Source organism: Bombina bombina, chromosome 1, assembly GCF_027579735.1.
Source record: "Bombina bombina isolate aBomBom1 chromosome 1, aBomBom1.pri, whole genome shotgun sequence".
In the NCBI taxonomy this organism is placed as follows: Eukaryota; Metazoa; Chordata; class Amphibia; order Anura; family Bombinatoridae; genus Bombina; species Bombina bombina.
In genome coordinates this window covers 1,238,597,292-1,238,615,693 of record NC_069499.1, presented here as the reverse complement: position 1 = coordinate 1,238,615,693, position 18,402 = coordinate 1,238,597,292, and the positions used below count along the sequence as shown (strand labels likewise).

The 18,402-nt window shown below is 40.4% G+C and overlaps 1 protein-coding gene across 2 annotated transcripts in view; it reads right to left on the bottom strand.

Annotated features, from left to right (window-relative positions):
* Positions 1 to 5,653: 5,653 nt before the first annotated feature.
* CENPN (centromere protein N) overlaps positions 5,654 to 18,402 on the bottom strand; it is a 36,277-nt gene continuing 23,528 nt past the window's right edge. For both annotated transcript variants that reach the window (XM_053700594.1, XM_053700599.1), the window contains one exon: positions 5,654 to 7,417. In XM_053700594.1, coding sequence (XP_053556569.1) covers positions 7,296 to 7,417 — 122 coding nt within the window. In that variant the 3' untranslated portion in view covers positions 5,654 to 7,295. The remainder of the gene's footprint in view (positions 7,418 to 18,402) is intronic.

The following is an 18,402-nucleotide window of genomic DNA, read 5'->3' as shown; positions in this document are numbered from 1 at the left end:
GGCAGTTTCCATGGTGGGACCGATTACTATCCACTAGGTCTGCATACCAAGTCATGCGTGGCACGCAGGCGCTATCAGAATTACCAAAGCCTTCTCTTGTTTGATTCTGGCTATGAGCCGAGGGAGAAGAGGAAACGGTGGAAAGACATAAGCTAGACTGAATGACCAAGGCGCTGTTAAAGCATCTATCAATTGCGCCTTGGGATCCTGATCTGTATCCGTAAAGGGGAAGTTTGGTGTTCTGACGGGACGCCATCAGATCCAATTTCAGGAATGCCCCCATAGCTGGGTCAGCTGAACAAAAACTCCAGGTGGATTTCCCACTTCCCGGTTGAAAAGTCTGACGACTCAGAAAACTCAGCCTCCAGTTGTCTACCCCTGGGATGTGAATTGCAGATAGATGGCAGGAGTGATCCTCCGCCCATTTGATGATCTTGGATACTTCCTTCATCGCTAAGGAACTCTTTGTTCCTCCTGATGATTGATGTATGCTACAGTCGTGATGTTGTCGACTGAAATCTGATGAATTTGGCCTCCGCTAGTTGAGGCACGCCTGGAGCGTATTGAATAACGCTCTCCGCTCCAAAATGTTTATCGGGAGAAGAGATTCTTCCCGAGACCATAGACCCTGAGCCTTCAGGGAGTTCCAGACCGCACCCCAGCCTAACAGACTGGCATCGGTCGTGACAATGATCCACTCCGGTCTGCAGAAACTCATTCCCTGAGACAGGTGATCTAGAGACAACCACCAGAGAAGAGAGTCTGGTTTTCTGGTCCATTTGTATTTGAGGAGACAAATCTGCGTAATCCCCATTCCACTGTTTGAGCATGCACAATTGCAGTGGTCTGAGATGAATTCGGGCAAAAGGGACTATGTCCATTGCCGCAACCAATAAACCAATTACCTCCATGCACTGAGCCACAGAAGGCCGAAGAATGGAATGAAGAGCTCGGCAAGTATTCAACAGTTTTGACTTCCTGACCTCTGTCAGAAAGATTTTCATTTCTACCGAGTCTATAAGTGTTCCCAGGAAAGGAACCCTTGTGAACGGGGACAGAGAACTTTTTTTTCTACATTCACCTTCCACCCGTGAGACCTCAAAGGCCAGAACAATGTCCGTATGAGCCTTGGCTCTGTGAAAAGACGACGCCTGTATTAATATGTCGTCTAGGTAAGGTGCTACTGCAATGCCCCGCGGTCTTAGTACCGCTAGAAGGGACCCTAGCACCTTTGTGAAAATTCTGGGAGCGGTGACCAACCCGAAAGGAAGGGCCACGAACTGGTAATGTTTGTTCAGAAAGGCGAACCTTAGGAACTGATGGTGATCTTTGTGGATAGGAATATGTAGATACGCATCCTTTAGATCCATGGTAGACACATATTGACCTACCTGGATCATTGGCAAGATTGTCCGAATGGTTTCCATCTTGAAAGACGGAGCTCTGAGGAATTTGTTTAGAATTTTTAGATCCAGGATTGGCCTGAAAGTTCCTTCCTTTTTGGGAACTACGAACAGGTTTGAGTAAAAGCCCAGTTCTTGTTCTGCAATTGGAACTGGGTGTATCACTCCCATTTTTAGAAGATCTTCTACAAAGCGTAAGAACGCCTGCTTCTTTGTTTGGTCTGAAGACAAACGAGAAATGTGCAACCTTCCCCTTGGGGGAGAATCCTTGAATTCTAGAAGGTACCCCTGAGCAACTATTTCTAATGCCCAGGGATCCGGAACGTCTCTTGCCCAAGCCTGAACAAAGAGAGAAAGTCTGCCCCCTCTACCAGATCCGATCCCGGATCGGGGGCTACCCCTTCATGCTGTCTTGGTAGCAGGCTTCTTGGCCTGTTTATACTCTATGAAAGAAGAAAAATAAAGATATCTCACACCAGCACTCTTAGTCCAATATGTTTTACTTAGTAACAGATAGTTTACAAATACTTAAAACTATCTACTGTGCACAGTTAACATAACTAATATTTAGGCAGAGCATATGTAACAGGTTTGTACATCCTATTATCATACAAAAGAATATTGAAACAAATAAGAAAAAGGAAATATAAATAAAACATAAAATACTGAGGTAAATGCTCGCAATAAAAACAACAGATTTTGATGAATAATAAAGTTCATGAGATAAAGTTCAGCTTAAATATACTTATCGTTGGCCAACGTTAATGCTGTGTAGTAGCTGTCCTGAAAATGACAAAATATCCCTTGAACCGATCATCAAAGATAAATCCACATGATTTGTAATCCGCCTGTGGCTTTTCTTTCCGTAAGAAGCAGATTCTTCTGTGTAGCAAGGTGATCCTGGAGGGGGCTAAGTTCCACAGCCGAAGGCCGGTTGATCCGGCACACACAAGCCGTGGCGTGTAATGTAAACGTAACAATACTTCCTCCCTCTACACTCTGTTACTTGCTAATTCGCTGCTTGTCAGAAAGTCCTTCCATAGGAGCTGAACACTGTTTAAGATCTTCACAGTTGTACAGACTATTGCGGATTATTGCGGGCGTTCTCCTCACTCTCGCTCAGATCAAAACTGAGCCGTTAGAGCCGCAATTTGTATCTTGGCCTGTTTACCCTTATTCCAGCCCTGCAAGGGTTTCCAGGTTGCTTTGGGCTGGGAAGCGTTATCTTGCTTTGCGGCAGCAGAGGTTGCAGCAGGTCCGCTCCTGAAGTTGCGAAAGGAGCGAAAATTAGCCTTGTTTTTGGCCTTAAACGGCCTATCTTGTGGAAGGGCATGGCCCTTGCCTCCAGTGATATCTGAAATAATTTCTTTCAGCTATGGGTCGAATAGGGTTTTCCCCTGGAAGGGAATATTTAACAGTTTAGTTTTGAATGACACATCAGCCGACCACGATTTGAGCCAAAGCGCTCTTCGCGCCATGATGGCAAAACCTGAGTTTTTCGCCGCTAATTTAGCTAATTGGAGAGCGGCATCAGAGAAAAAAGAATTAGCCAGCTTTAGAGCAGGAATTCTATCCATGACCTCATCGTATGAAGTCTCCCTCTGGAGTGACTCCTCCAGGGCCTCGAACCAAAAAGCTGCTGCAGTAGTTACCGGAATAATGCAGGCAATTGGTTGAAGAAAACCTTGCTGAACAAAATTTTCTTCAGCAAACCTTCCAATTTTTTATCCATAGGATCTTTGAAAGCACAACTGTCCTCTATTGGTATAGTTGTACGCTTAGCAAGTGTTGAAACAGCCCCCTCTACCTTAGGGACCGTCTGCCACGCGTCCCGTCTGGGGTCGTTTATGGGGAACATTTTCTTAAAGATAGGGGGGGGGGGAACAAAGGGTACACCTGGTCTCTCCCACTCCCTAGTCACCCTCTTTGGGATCGGAAATGCCTCAGTGTATAAGGGGACCTCTAAAAAACCTGTCCATCTTACACAATTTTTCTGGGACCACCCATGGGGTCACAATCATCCAGCGTAGCTAAAACCTCCTTAAGCAGGACGCGGAGGTGTTCCAGCTTAAATTTAAACGCTAAGGAATCTGACTCTGCCCGCTGAGAAACTTTTCCTGTGTCAGAAATTTCACCCTCAGACAGACCGTCCCTCACTGCTACTTCCGAGTTTTTGTGAGGGTACTACAGATAAATCATCCAAAGCTTCTGATTGCTCATCCTCTGTATTTAAAACTGAGCTATCGCGCTTTTTTGGAAAAACTGGCAGTTTGGATAAAAATGCTGCAAGGGAAATATCCATTACTGCTGCTAATTGTTGTAAAGTAATAGGGGCCAATGCGCTAGAGGTACTAAGCATCGCTTGCGCGGGCGTGACTGGTGTCGACACATGGAAGGGACTATCCTCATTACCCTCTGTTAAGGAATCATCTTGGGCTACATTTTTAAGTGTCACTGGATGGTCTTTAAAATGCTTAGATGTTTTAGCACACTTTACACATAAATGCAATGGGGGTACCGCCATGGCTTTTAAACATAAAGAACAAGGTCTATCTGAAGGCTCAGACATGTTTGACAGACTTATACAGCACTACAATACAGAAAAAAACACTTTTTGAAAAAACGTTACTGTGTCTTTAAATAATAAAAAGCACACACTTTTTTTTCCAAATCACCAAAAAAACATCCGATCTTTATGAAATTTTCACATGATCCTAATGCTTTGAAATGATTGCACACAAATTTTCAAATCAATTAACCCCTTAGTGCCCAAACCGGAGCAAAATGAAGAAAACAACCGGTTTAAACACACTACAGCACGGTGCCACAGTCTTTGCTGTGGCCCTACCTTCCTTTTGGGTTATTTGTAGAAGAAAAATTAGCCTCCCTGATGTCCTCCTGCACTCTCAGGGCTCTACACATGAAGCTGCATGAAGCTGTTTTGTAAATCAACTGCGCAACTGAGGCGCGAAAATGAGGCCCCTCCCTCTTCATTCCAGAGTTATGGGGGCTTCCTGAGTCAGACTAGGTGTCTTATAATATGCCAGGCGTAATAAAACCCCCAAAAGTGTTTCCAACATTTTAAACACTTGAACAAATGTAAGATTACACTAATAAAGTGATCGATTTAGCCCATCACAGTGTCTACCAGTATTTAAGCCCTTAACTGAAGCCATCCTTCTATACTGCGTCTCAGAAAATGGCTTACCTTCCCTCATGGGGATTTCTGTCAGCCTCCTAGCATTACCAGGTCTTGTTAGAAAAAAATGACTGAGCATACCTTAAGCAGTTAAGCCTGCAAACTGTTCCCCCCAACTGAAGTTCTCTGGTACTCAACAGTCCTGCGTGGGAACAGCAATGGATTTTAGTTACAACATGCTAAAATCTTTTTACTCTCAGCAGAAATCTTCATCACTTTCTGCCTCAGAGTAAATAGTACAAACCGGCACTATTTTAAAATAAACTCTTGATTGAAGAAATAAAAACTACAAATCTAACACCACAAACTCTTTACCCTCCCGTGGAGATGCTACTTGTTAGAGCGGCAAAGAGAATGACTGGGGGGACGGAGCCTGAGGGGAGCTAGATGGACAGCTTTGCTGTGTGCTCTCTTTGCCACTTCCTGTAGGGATTGAGAATATCCCACAAGTAAGGATGAATCCGTGGACTGGATACACCAAGTAAGAGAAAGTTATATTTTAACCCAAGTCAATTTCTTGTCTCCCCATTCTCAATCCTTGGATTACATTTGTGACTTTATAATACCAATATTGTTTACATTCGACCTCGGAGTGCTTACAAAGTGTATCCTTTTTTTTTTCTTAGTTTAGTAATGCTTTGTTTCCTAACTGCTGCACCCATTTACTTGCCATACATTTATAAAGATATTGTGTGAACTAATGACATTTATGTTATTATTATGTCAAGATATGTCATAAGTGATGTCACAAAAATTATGCCAATGATCAGTGTTTTATATGTTAAAAATTTTCTGACTTTTGGATGAGAATATAACCTCTCACATTAACATTTGTGAATTGTGTGTATAACACACAATATAAAAATATATCATTCTCCAGAGTGACCACTTGTACAGCGTCTCCATCATCAGTAGGGAAGGAAGTGGGCCAGCTGTGGGACGTGTAAGGTTTCTATCAGCATCTTTTAAAATACTTGAATTTCTTTAATTTATTGACAAAACAAAACATCTTCTTCAGGTTTTTTTTTTTAGAATGTTACTGAAACAGAACCTCTTTTTATAGCTTTAATTTTTCTTAAATTATTCAACAGAACAAAAAACAATTATGTGTGTCTACACAATGTTAAAAAGTACAGCCATGTATTATACTAAATAGACAGGACATTATATACACAACTACTGAATGCAAGAAAGTTAAATTATTCAACAGAACAAAAAACAATTATGTGTGTCTACACAATGTTAAAAAGTACAGCCATGTATTATACCAAATAGACAGGACATTATATACACAACTACCGAAAGCAAGAAAGTTATTTAAACATACTGATACAATTTAAAAGCCACATACTGATACAATTTAAAAGCCACACATTTACATTATACTGCTGTACAGAAGTGATTTGGTTTTGTAAGCAGTTAGTAAGCCGGTTTTCAGCTGGACTCTGGGGCACAAGTAATATCTTAAAAACATTCAACTTGGAAGCCAGCTATATTTCAGGGTAACAGATATTGGCAAGTACCCATGAAGAAAGGAAGATCTCGATACAGATTACAAACAGAAATACTGGTTTAACCCTTTAAGGACACAGCTTTCAGTTTGCTCAATTGTTTTATGACGGAAAAATTCCGTCACATGTCCTTAAGAGGTTAAAGGGAAAGCATCCTATAAAATAGCAGTTCACACTAGAGCCAGTTATTCAGAAGTTACTATAACACAATTTTATTGATAACACAAAACTGGCAGTGGAATGTGGAATATTGATGAGTAATATTAGCCAAAAAATAAAATCTTTGCATGGTAGATTGAATAAAAATGCATCAACAATGCAAACATTAAGAACATGAGCCAGCGCTATCCAGAGAAATATGCAATGGATTCCCACATTTTGCTTGGTAAGGTGAAATATTTCTCTAGGTGATCTGCTGATGGTTGTTTTATTTCCAAATGTTAGATTTTATTTCAGGGATTCAGTAGAAAGTTGTCCAAAAATAAAAAAAAAACACAAAAAAAAACAACTAACTACTCTATATATGCAAACATACATACCATATGCGATAGTAGTGCAAGTAAATAGCCCAAATATTAGGGACTTTTGTGAAAAGGATAAAATATTTGGTACCAGGTGGCTGTGCACAACTGCCTATTCACTTTAGTGGCAGCTTCCTCCTCCATGTGTCCAAAAAAAAAACGAACTAACTACAGGGATACACCTTTGCTTTTGAAAGTAACAAACACAAAAGAAAACTTCTCCCAGGACACAGGTCCTAATAAAACAAAACACGTTTTTTAGAATTTATTTCGGCATATAATTTAAGCAACGGTCACCGAGCTAATATTACAATAAAAATGGTCACCAGACAATCCCATTTAATTCGGATTACTTAAAAAAAAAAAAAAAAAAAAAAGCTCAATGCCTACCCAAAGGGTGTGGTAGGGAAAACTAAAAATATTGTATATTATGTGTTAATTCACAATATTAAGGTGCATTAAACTTTCACTGACGTAAGGATTTTTTATTGTTACAGACTTGAACAATCCGACGCTTCTTGATCATCATCTGTGCCAACAAGTAACACATAATGTTACCAAGTAACCACTGTAAGACTGCATCAATATCTGTAGGTGCTTGAAGCAAGAAATTTGCTAAAACGTGCAAATGTCTGTTGAATTGTCCACTATGTAAAAGACATCACACATGTGTTGCTTGGCTGCTAGCAGGATGCAAACCCTTCCTTTCAGTGATTTTAAAAATGTTCCTGGCCTTATGAGGTATACACGTCAGTAAATTTGAAACCGGAGCTTCTGCCAAACCTACAAGAAAGAGAAAATTACATTAAAAAATAAATAAAAATAAATTTTTTCAAGTAATATTAAATTATTTTTCTTAAATATTCCTTTCCATAACACAAATTTGAGGATCTTTAAGTGATGGCAAATCCTAGAAAATCCTAGAATTTACCAGTGGAACAATTAAAGGGGACTTTCAGTTATAAAGTATAAAATACTTCATGCTGAAAGTTCCTTTATTTATCTGAAGCGCTAGCCGCGCTGAGTGCCTCAGGCAGCCCACAGCAGAACACTATTTTGCTGTGAGGTGACGTTTCCGCCTCTTAAGTGAATGTAAATTTTGATGCTAAAGTGCCCGTTTTTTAAAAATTCAATTAAAAACAGGGGCACTTTAAGTCATCAAAATTCACATTTCACTTGTGTTGTGAAAAAATAGAAACCTTTTAATCTTGACAGCCGCTCCAGCTTCCTTCGCCCGTTGCAAAGCCTCTTCCTGGGTCTAAAATGAGGAATCCGGCATCCTCCAATCACGGATTCGAATCAGACACTGATTCCCCCAGGGGGGAAGCTGTGATTGGAGGATGATCGATCCATCATTTCTGACGCCAGAAATTTCTTTGCGACGGGCGGAGGAAGCTGGAGCAGCTGTCAAGTTTAAAAGGTAAGTATTTTTTCACAACACGAGTGAAATGTAAATTTTGATGAATTAAAGTGCCTCTGTTTGGTGCCATGCCAGATAGCTAGTACGTAAATGGCTAAGATCATCTCACAGCAAAAATCACAATTTATGCTTACCTGATAAATTACTTTCTTTCCGGACATGGAGAGTCCACAACGTCATTCCAATTACTAGTGGGATATACAACTCCTGGCCAGCAGGAGGCGGCAAAGAGTACCCCAGCAAAGCTGTTAAATGTAACTTACCCATAATCCCCAGTCATTCAGCCCGAAGGAAAATGGAAAAAGAAGAAACAAGGGTATAGAGGTGCCGGAGGCTTACTAAAAAAAAACAAAAAACTGCTGAAGCATAATTTAAAAGAAGTGCGAGGTCATGGACTCTCCATGCCCAGAAAGAAAGAAATTTATCAGGTAAGCATAAATTTTGTTTTCTCTCCTATGGCATGGAGAGTCTATGACTTCATTCCAATTACTAGTGGAAACCAAAAACCAAGTTAGAGGACATAGAATGAACAGGAATGGAGAACAAGGCAGGAGACCTAAACAGAAGGTAGCACTGCTTGAAGAACCTTTCTTTCAAAAGATGCCTTAGCCGAGGCAAAAGTATCAAATTTGTAGAATTTGGAAAAAGTATGCAGAGAGGACCATGTTGCCGCCTTGCAAATCTGTTCCACAGAAGCTACATTTTTGAAAGCCCAAGATGAGGAGACAGTCCTAGTGGAATGAGTTGTAATTCTCTCAGGAGGCTGCTGTCCAGTAGTCTCGTAAGCAAAACGAATCACACTTCTTAACCAGTAGGAAAGAGTAGAGGAAGTTGCCTTCTGACCCTTACACTTTCCAGAGAAAACAACAAAAAGGGCAGAAGATTGCCGAAAATAAAAAAAAATCCAAGTTATGCAAAAGGACGTTCCTTATGAGACGAAGGATTAGGACAAAAAGGAAAAATGTTCCCAATTAATGTTTAGATCAGATACCACCTTAGAGATAAACCCCAAATTTAATAAGAAAGACCGCCTTATCTGCATGAAAAATAAGGTACGGGGATGCACACGGCAGAGCTGAAAGCTCAAACTCTGCGAGCGGAAGAAATAGCAGAGAGAAAAAGAATCTTCCAAGATAACAACTGTATATCAGCAACATGCATCGGCTCAAACGGAGCCTGCTGCAAAATTTTAAGAACTAAGTTAAGACTCCAAGGAGGAGCAACAGGTATAAACACAGGCCTGATTCTGACCAGTGCCTGAACAAAAGCTTGAATATTTGGTAAATCTGCCAGACGTTTTTGCAAAAGGACAGTAAAGAAATCTGACCTTTCAGAGTACTGACTGACAAACCTTTCTCCAGGTCATCCTGAAGAAACTATAAAATTCGGGGAATCCTCACCCTACACCAAAAAAGGGATTTACGCCATATCTTATGGTAAATCCTGCGAGTAAAAGGTTTACGAGCCTGAAGCATAGTATCAATAACTGCTTCCGTAAAACCACGTCGACAGGACTAGGCGTTCAATCGCCAGGCGGTCAGCTTCAGAGAATCTAGATTTGGATGGAGGAATGGACCCTGAATTAGAAGGTCCTTCCTCAGAGGTAACCTCCAAGGTAGAAGAGATGACATCTTCACCAGATCCGCAAACCAGATCTTGCGAGTCCAGGCAGGAGCTATAATCCCTGGTTATGAGGATTAACCTCTTAAGTGCTGCTGTCCTTCAGTACCTAGAAGACAAAGGCACTTACCTTGGATCCAGCTGCAGAATAGATAACAGCTACTTAGGTGTGACAGGTACTCCACTCCGTCATGGACCTTTAGGTAAAAGAAAGAAAAAAAAATAACCAACCCTGGCTGTCTGCAAAAGGGGTAGCAAAGTATTAAAAGTAAAGCAAAGACTACCTTGCGGCCTTTTAACTGCTAAAAGCCACCCCTACTCTTACTAAAGAGATTGACGTGGACACAGATAGACCCAAATCCTTGCTTGCAGGGAAACATACCCATAAAAGGATTAAATATCTTAATTTTATTTGTTCCACTGGTAAATCCTAGCGTTTCACAAATGCCAAGATTCACCATCACTTTTAGAAAACTTCCAGCATTTTGGCATTCACTTAAGGACAATTAATCAGTCTGCTGGCCTTATGTGGACATGACCTACAGCTTAGTCTACACAGCCTGAATATTATATTTTATATGTTTTTGTGTGCACACTTAAGTTTTCAACTTTGTAAGCTTTCTTTATTCAGATTATATTTCACTTTAAGGGCCATAATACCCAAATGATGAAACACTTGAAAGTGATGCAGCATAGCTGTAAAAAAAACAACTAGAAAATATCACCTGAACATCTCTATGTAAAAAATAAAGATTTTACCTCAAAATGTCACAAGTATTCAGACCCCATTGCAAAGGACTTAAGCAGCAATAAGTGTGTCTGTCCCGGGACATGCAAGGGAGTGAGCCTCGTGCACACTCTTGTTATTTCCCTATTCAGTTTAAGGAAGTTTACTATGAAATCTCATGAGATCACAGTAAAAGTTCATGACCTCAGCACCGTTGATGCCGATTGGCTGCAATTTATTTCTTCATTATTTTTTTTTTACCTGCAGCTGAAGTATAACTTTTTACACAGCACTTGCTATGATCAGCTGAGGAAATTGTGAGGTAAAACATCTTCCTTTTTTTACATAGTAATTCTCAGGTGATATTTTCCTGTCAGCTTTTTAAAGTTATACTGCATCAGTTTCAAGTGATTTAGCATATGAGTATTATGTCCCTTTAAAGAAACAAAAAAATTAAATAAAAAATAAATAGCATAACCAGTCATTGAACTTTAGTGCAAAGAAAGCACAAAAACAATATGGCCATTTTGCTAGTAATTTATTTGTGAAGTTGCACTGAAAACGTTGATTAATGGTAATGCATATCAGTTTTTATTATGCACCTAGATCGACATCTTGCACCTGCTCAGAAATTATAAATAACTATGAAGCAAATTGCTGACACGATAGAGAGAGAATAGCAAACATAAGAGACAATTTAATTTCAAACCTCTAAGTTTGAATCTGCTATACAGTATATTTTTTTCAATAGTTAAAATATTTGTTTTAAAAAAAAGATAATAGAAAAAAAATTATTAAATATGCCAGTAAGCTACAACAGTGACAAGCTGCATACTTTTTCACCGCTGAACAAACATCTAGCAATGTTGCACCATTAGACGAATAAGTAATATAAATCACCTTATATATCACCATCATATTTGATAGACAATCCAGGGTAGCTAGTAGAGTAGATAACATGATTGACCCATGTTACTATTATTCAAACTATGTCAATGCGAGTTAACAATTTCAATGAAAATGGCAACGTCCAGCAAAAACTATTCTGCAGCTGAACTAACAGCCGAGTGAGCGTCTGGCGAGATTACACCAATCAGATCACTGTGTCGGACAACTGGCGATATTCCACCAATCAAGTCATTGTGTCAGACATTCCCTCTATTAAACCAATCCTAGAGTGTGTAACTTCTATCTGACAATATCGTAACTACCAATACAAAGTGATCTTAGGTCTGTGATGTCTGACAACTAGCGATATTCTGTGTTGTCAGACATCTGGTGATATTCCACCAATCAGATCCTTGTATCAGACCAAACCTCTACTGAACCAATCCTAAAGTATGTAGCCTCTATCTGAAAATATCGTAACTACCAATATAAAGTGTTCTGTAATCAGTGATGTATGACTGGGGGCGTCTTATAGTGTCATACAAATATTTTGACTATCTAAGGATCACTAAAAGTAAGCATTAATATGCTAAGTGTGCAATAAACAAAAACATAATTTATGCTTACCTGATAAATTCCTTTCTCCTGTAGTGTAGTCAGTCCACGGGTCATCATTACTTATGGGATATTAACTCCTCCCCAACAGGAAGTGCAAGAGGATCACCCAAGCAGAGCTGCTATATAGCTCCTCCCCTCTACGTCACACCCAGTCATTCGACCGAGAACCAAACGAGAAAGGAGAAACTATAGGGTGCAGTGGTGACTGGAGTATAATTTAAAAATTTAGACCTGCCTTAAAAAACAGGGCGGGCCGTGGACTGACTACACTACAGGAGAAAGGAATTTATCAGGTAAGCATAAATTATGTTTTCTCCTGTTAAGTGTAGTCAGTCCACGGGTCATCATTACTTATGGGATACCAATACCAAAGCTAAGTACACGGATGACGGGAGGGACAGGCAGGATCTCTATATGGAAGGAACCACTGCCTGAAGAACCTTTCTCCCAAAAAACAGCCTCCGAAGAAGCAAAAGTGTCAAATTTGTAAAATTTGGAAAAAGTATGAAGAGAAGACCAAGTTGCAGCCTTGCAAATCTGTTCAACAGAGGCCTCGTTCTTAAAGGCCCAAGTGGAAGCCACAGCTCTAGTAGAATGAGCTGTAATCCTTTCAGGAGGTTGCTGTCCAGCAGTCTCATAGGCTAAGCGTATTATGCTACGAAGCCAAAAGGATAGAGAGGTAGCAGATGCTTTTTGACCTCTCGTCTGTCCAGAATAAACGACAAACAGGGAAGAAGTTTGTCGAAAATCTTTAGTTGCCTGTAAATAAAATTTTAGGGCACGGACTACATCTAGATTGTGCAGGAGTCGTTCCTTCTTTGAAGAAGGGTTAGGACACAATGATGGAACAACAATCTCTTGATTGATATTCTTGTTAGTGACTACCTTAGGTAAGAACCCAGGTTTAGTACGCAGAACTACCTTATCTGAATGAAAAATCAGATACGGAGAATCACAATGTAAGGCTGATAATTCAGAGACTCTACGAGCCGAGGAAATAGCCATTAAAAACAGAACTTTCCAAGATAACAGCTTGATATCAATGGAGTGAAGGGGTTCAAACGGAACACCCTGTAAAACGTTAAGAACTAAGTTTAAGCTCCACGGCAGAGCAACAGTTTTAAACACAGGCTTAATCCTGGCCAAAGCCTGACAAAAAGCCTGAACGTCTGGAACTTCTGACAGACGCTTGTGTAAAAGGATGGACAGAGCTGAGATCTGTCCCTTTAACGAACTAGCAGATAAACCCTTTTCTAAACCTTCTTGTAGAAAAGACAATATCCTAGGAATCCTAACCTTACTCCATGAGTAACCCTTGGATTCGCACCAGTGTAAGTATTTACGCCATATCTTATGGTAAATTTTCCTGGTAACAGGTTTCCTAGCCTGTATTAAGGTATCAATTACTGACTCCGAAAATCCACGCTTTGATAAAATTAAGCGTTCAATTTCCATGCAGTCAGCTTCAGAGAAATTAGGTTTTGATGTTTGAAAGGACCCTGAATTAGAAGGTCCTGTCTCAGAGGCAGAGACCAAGGTGGACAAGATGACATGTCCACTAGATCTGCATACCAGGTCCTGCGTGGCCACGCAGGCGCTATTAGAATCACTGATGCTTTCTCCTGTTTGATCCTGGCAAGCAAACGAGGAAGCATCGGGAAGGGTGGAAACACATAAGCCATCCTGAAGGTCCAAGGTGCTGTCAAGGCATCTATCAGGACCGCTCCCGGGTCCCTGGACCTGGACCCGTAACGAGGAAGCTTGGCGTTCCGGCGAGACGCCATGAGATCCATATCTGGTTTGCCCCAACGTCGAAGTATTTGGGCAAAGACCTCCGGATGAAGTTCCCACTCCCCCGGATGAAAAGTCTGGCGACTTAGGAAATCCGCCTCCCAGTTGTCCACTCCTGGGATGTGGATCGCTGACAGGTGGCAAGAGTGAGACTCTGCCCAGCGAATTATCTTTGATACTTCCATCATTGCTAAGGAACTTCTTGTCCCTCCCTGATGGATGATGTAAGCCACAGTCGTGATGTTGTCCGACTGAAACCTGATAAACCTCAGAGTTGCTAACTGAGGCCAAGCCAGAAGGGCATTGAGAACTGTCTCTGTGAATCGGTATGTGAAGGTAAGCATCCCTTAAAACCACTGTGGTCATGTACTGACCTCTTTGGATCATGGGTAAGATTGTCCGAATAGTTTCCATCTTGAATGATGGAACTCTTAGGAATTTGTTTAGGATCTTTAAATCCAATATTGGTCTGAAGGTTCCCTCTTTTTTGGGAACCACAAACAGATTTGAGTAAAACCCTTGTCCGTGTTCCGACCGCGGAACTGGATGGATCACTCCCATTAGTAAAAGGTCTTGTACACAGCGTAGAAACGCCTCTTTCTTTATCTGGTTTGTTGACAACCTTGAAAGATGAAATCTCCCTTGTGGAGGAGAAGCTTTGAAGTCCAGAAGATATCCCTGAGATATGATCTCCAACGCCCAGGGATCCTGGACATCTCTTGCCCAAGTCTGGGCGAAGAGAGAGAGTCTGCCCCCCACTAGATCCGTTACCGGATCGGGGGCCCTCACTTCATGCTGTCTTAGGGGCAGCAGCAGGCTTTCTGGCCTGCTTGCCCTTGTTCCAGGCCTGGTTAGGTTTCCAGCCTTGTCTGTAGCGAGCAACAGCTCCTTCCTGTTTTGGAGCAGAGGAAGTTGAAGCTGCTCCTGCCTTGAAGTTACGAAAGGCACGAAAATTAGACTGTCTAGCCCTGGGTTTGGCTCTGTCTTGAGGCAGGGCATGGCCTTTACCTCCAGTAATATCAGCGATAATTTCTTTCAAACCGGGCCCGAATAAAGTCTGCCCCTTGAAAGGTATGTTAGGTAGTTTCGATTTAGAAGATACATCAGCTGACCAGGATTTTAGCCACAGCGCTCTGCGTGCCTGAATGGCGTATCCGGAATTCTTAGCCGTAAGTTTAGTTAAATGTACTACGGCATCAGAAATAAATGAATTAGCTAGCTTAAGGGTTTTAAGCTTAAGTGAAATCTCATCTAATGTCGCTGAGTCAAGGGTCTCTTCCAGAGACTCAAACCAAAATGCTGCCGCAGCCGTGACAGGCGCAATGCATGCAAGGGGTTGTAATATAAAACCATGTTGAACAAACATTTTCTTAAGGTAACCCTCTAACTTTTTATCCATTGGATCTGAAAAGGCACAGCTATCCTCCACCGGGATAGTGGTACGCTTAGCTAAAGTAGAAACTGCTCCCTCCACCTTAGGGACCGTTTGCCATAAGTCCCGTGTGGTGGCGTCTATTGGAAACATTTTTTCTGAATATAGGAGGGGGTGAGAAAGGCACACCGGGTCTGTCCCACTCCTTAGTAATAATTTCAGTAAGTCTCTTAGGTATAGGAAAAACGTCAGTACTTGTCGGTACCGCAAAATATTTATCCAACCTACACATTTTCTCTGGGATTGCAACTGTGTTACAATCATTCAGAGCCGCTAACACCTCCCCCCAGCAATACACTGAGGTTTTCCAGCTTAAACTTAAAATTTGAAATGTCTGAATCCAATTTATTTGGATCAGATCCGTCACCCGAAGAATGAAGCTCTCCGTCCTCATGCTCTGCAAATTGTGACGCAGTATCAGACATGGCCCTAGCATTATCAGTATACTCTGTTCTCATCCCAGAGTGATCTCGTTTACCTCTAAGTTCTGGCAATTTAGACAAAACTTCAGTCATAACATTAGCCATGTCTTGTAAAGTGATTTGTAATGGCCGCCCTGATGTACTTGGCGTTACAATATCACACACCTCCTGAGCGGGAGATGCAGGTAATGACACGTGAGGCAAGTTAGTCGGCATAACTTCCCCCTCGTTGTCTGGTGAATGTTGCTTAACATGTACAGATTGACTTTTATTTAAAGTAGCATCAATGCAATTAGTACATAAATTTCTATTGGGCTCCACCTTGGCTTTTGAACATATTGCACAAAGAGATTCCTCTGTGTCAGACATGTTTAAACAAACTAGCAATTAGACTAGCAAGCTTGGAAATACTTTTCAACTAAATTTACAAGCAATATGTAAAAACGTTACTGTGTCTTTAAGAAGCACACAAAAAAACTAACAGTTGAATTTAGCAAAGGATTGCACTCATTAGCAATGGATGATTAACCCTTAATATCAGAAAAAAACGTATAACAATTGACAATATAAGCGTTTTTATCACAGTCAAGCACAGTCTCACAGGTCTGCTGTGAGTGATTACCTCCCTCAAAACTAGTTTTGAAGACCCCTGAGCTCTGTGGAGACGTCCTGGATCATACAGGGAGAAAAAGACAGACTGTGACTGAATTTCTGATGCGTAGTAAAAGCGCCAAAATATGCCCCTCCCACTCACACTATAACAGCCATGTGGAAAATAAAGCCCAAAACAATTTTCACCAAGTACCTCAGATAATCAAACGATTTAACATGCCAGTAAACGTTTAAAATCTAATATATGAAATGTCATTAAAAAGCCTGCTGCTAGTCGCTCACACTGCAAGTTAGGCTAAAAGTTATATGCATACAGTATTTTCCCAGTGAAGTGCCATTCCCCAGAAATACTTAAGTGAAAACATATATACATGTCAGCCTGATACCAGTTGCTACTACTGCATTTAAGGCTGTACTTACATTATATCAGTATTAGCAGTATTTTCTCAGTCAATTCCATTCCTTAGAAAATAATATACTGCAACATACCTCTTTGCAGGTGAACCTGCCCGCTGTCCCCTGATCTGAAGTTACCTTACTCCTCAGAATGGCCGAGAACAGCAAACGGATCTTAGTTACGTCCGCTAAGATCATATACAAAAACTCAGGTAGATTCTTCTTCAAATTCTGCCTGAGAAGGAAACAACACACTCCGGTGTCGTTTAAAATAACAAACTTTTGATTGAAGATATAAAAAACTAAGTTTAATCACCACAGTCCTCTCACACATTCTATCTATTAGTTGGGTGCAAGAGAATGACTGGGTGTGACGTAGAGGGGAGGAGCTATATAGCAGCTCTGCTTGGGTGATCCTCTTGCACTTCCTGTTGGGGAGGAGTTAATACCCCATAAGTAATGATGACCCGTGGACTGACTACACTTAACAGGAGAAAACAATGTTATTTATAGTAATACTAAAACATTTACTTAGGAAACGTGTAAACAATAAATATTCTGTGATAGTGCAATGTGTCACTATAAATATATACCGATTCTAGAACAATTCTCTATATATAGTGAACTAAAACCATAGTGTGACTGTGTTATGTGACTATGTAGTATATTAATGAGATTATATATAACAATTCTAGGACAATTCTCTATGTGTAGTGAGCTGGGACAAAAATTATTGTGCGTGATAATCTAGTGAATATAGCATGAAAATAATATATTAACACCAAATTGGTGATATTTACTACCTGTGTGTACAATATGTGTGTAATCATAAGTGATAAGTGATATTAATACAATTACAAAATGATGATCTATGACGACAATACTAATGTAATCAATATGTATGTGGTGTTAATAAGTGAACTAGAACTATGATACGGTTAGAATAAGTGTCTAGATATAATACAAAAGTCTAGGGGACGGAAGTGTACGAACTAAGTATGACCATATGTAAACGGTGATTCATATATGTGTATACCCATACTAACATTAAAAACCCCAAACTATAAGTGCTATATAAATAATGTGCAAGGATATTTATTTAAAATTAAACATGGAAAAAGGGCTACTATATCTCAAAAGGCTGCTAGATCTATTACTTTGTTAAGACCAGAGGGAAAGAGACTGGAATCTAATATCCAGTATGTTTCCCTCTGGCGTAAACGACGATATCTGTTGCCCCTGTACGAGCTAGATATGCTTTCTAAAGGAGTAATGACAAAAGTGTCACGCTTCTTGTGTTGATTAACACCGTGTCTAGACACGCTATGTTTTAGAGAACCATTTGTGAGGTTCCTCTTGTGTTCACTCCATCTAGTTCTTATCACCCTACAGGTACGTCCTAAATATTGTAGTCCACATTCGCATGTGAGAACATAAATAACATAATCTGTGCCACAATTAATGTGGGTTTTAATTTCAAATGTCTCACCCGTAGTGTGACTGGTGATAGAGTTGCTTTTTTAATCCACACAACAGTTTTCAGATGTTTTAACATCATTGCAAAAGGGTTTTCTAATGATCAATCAGATTCTTTTTTTTTAAATGATACAATTGGATTAGCAAACACAAGGTGCCATTGGAACATAGGATAGATTGCTGCTGATAATCCCTTTACTACTCCATTCCCTAGTTCTGCATAACCAACACGGGTATATTAATATACTTTTTACCTCTGTGATTATCTTGTATCCCAACCTCTGCAGAATGCCCCCTTATTTAAGTTATTTTGATACTTCCATTTTAGCCAATCAGTGCTGACTCATAAATAAATCCAGCATGTTA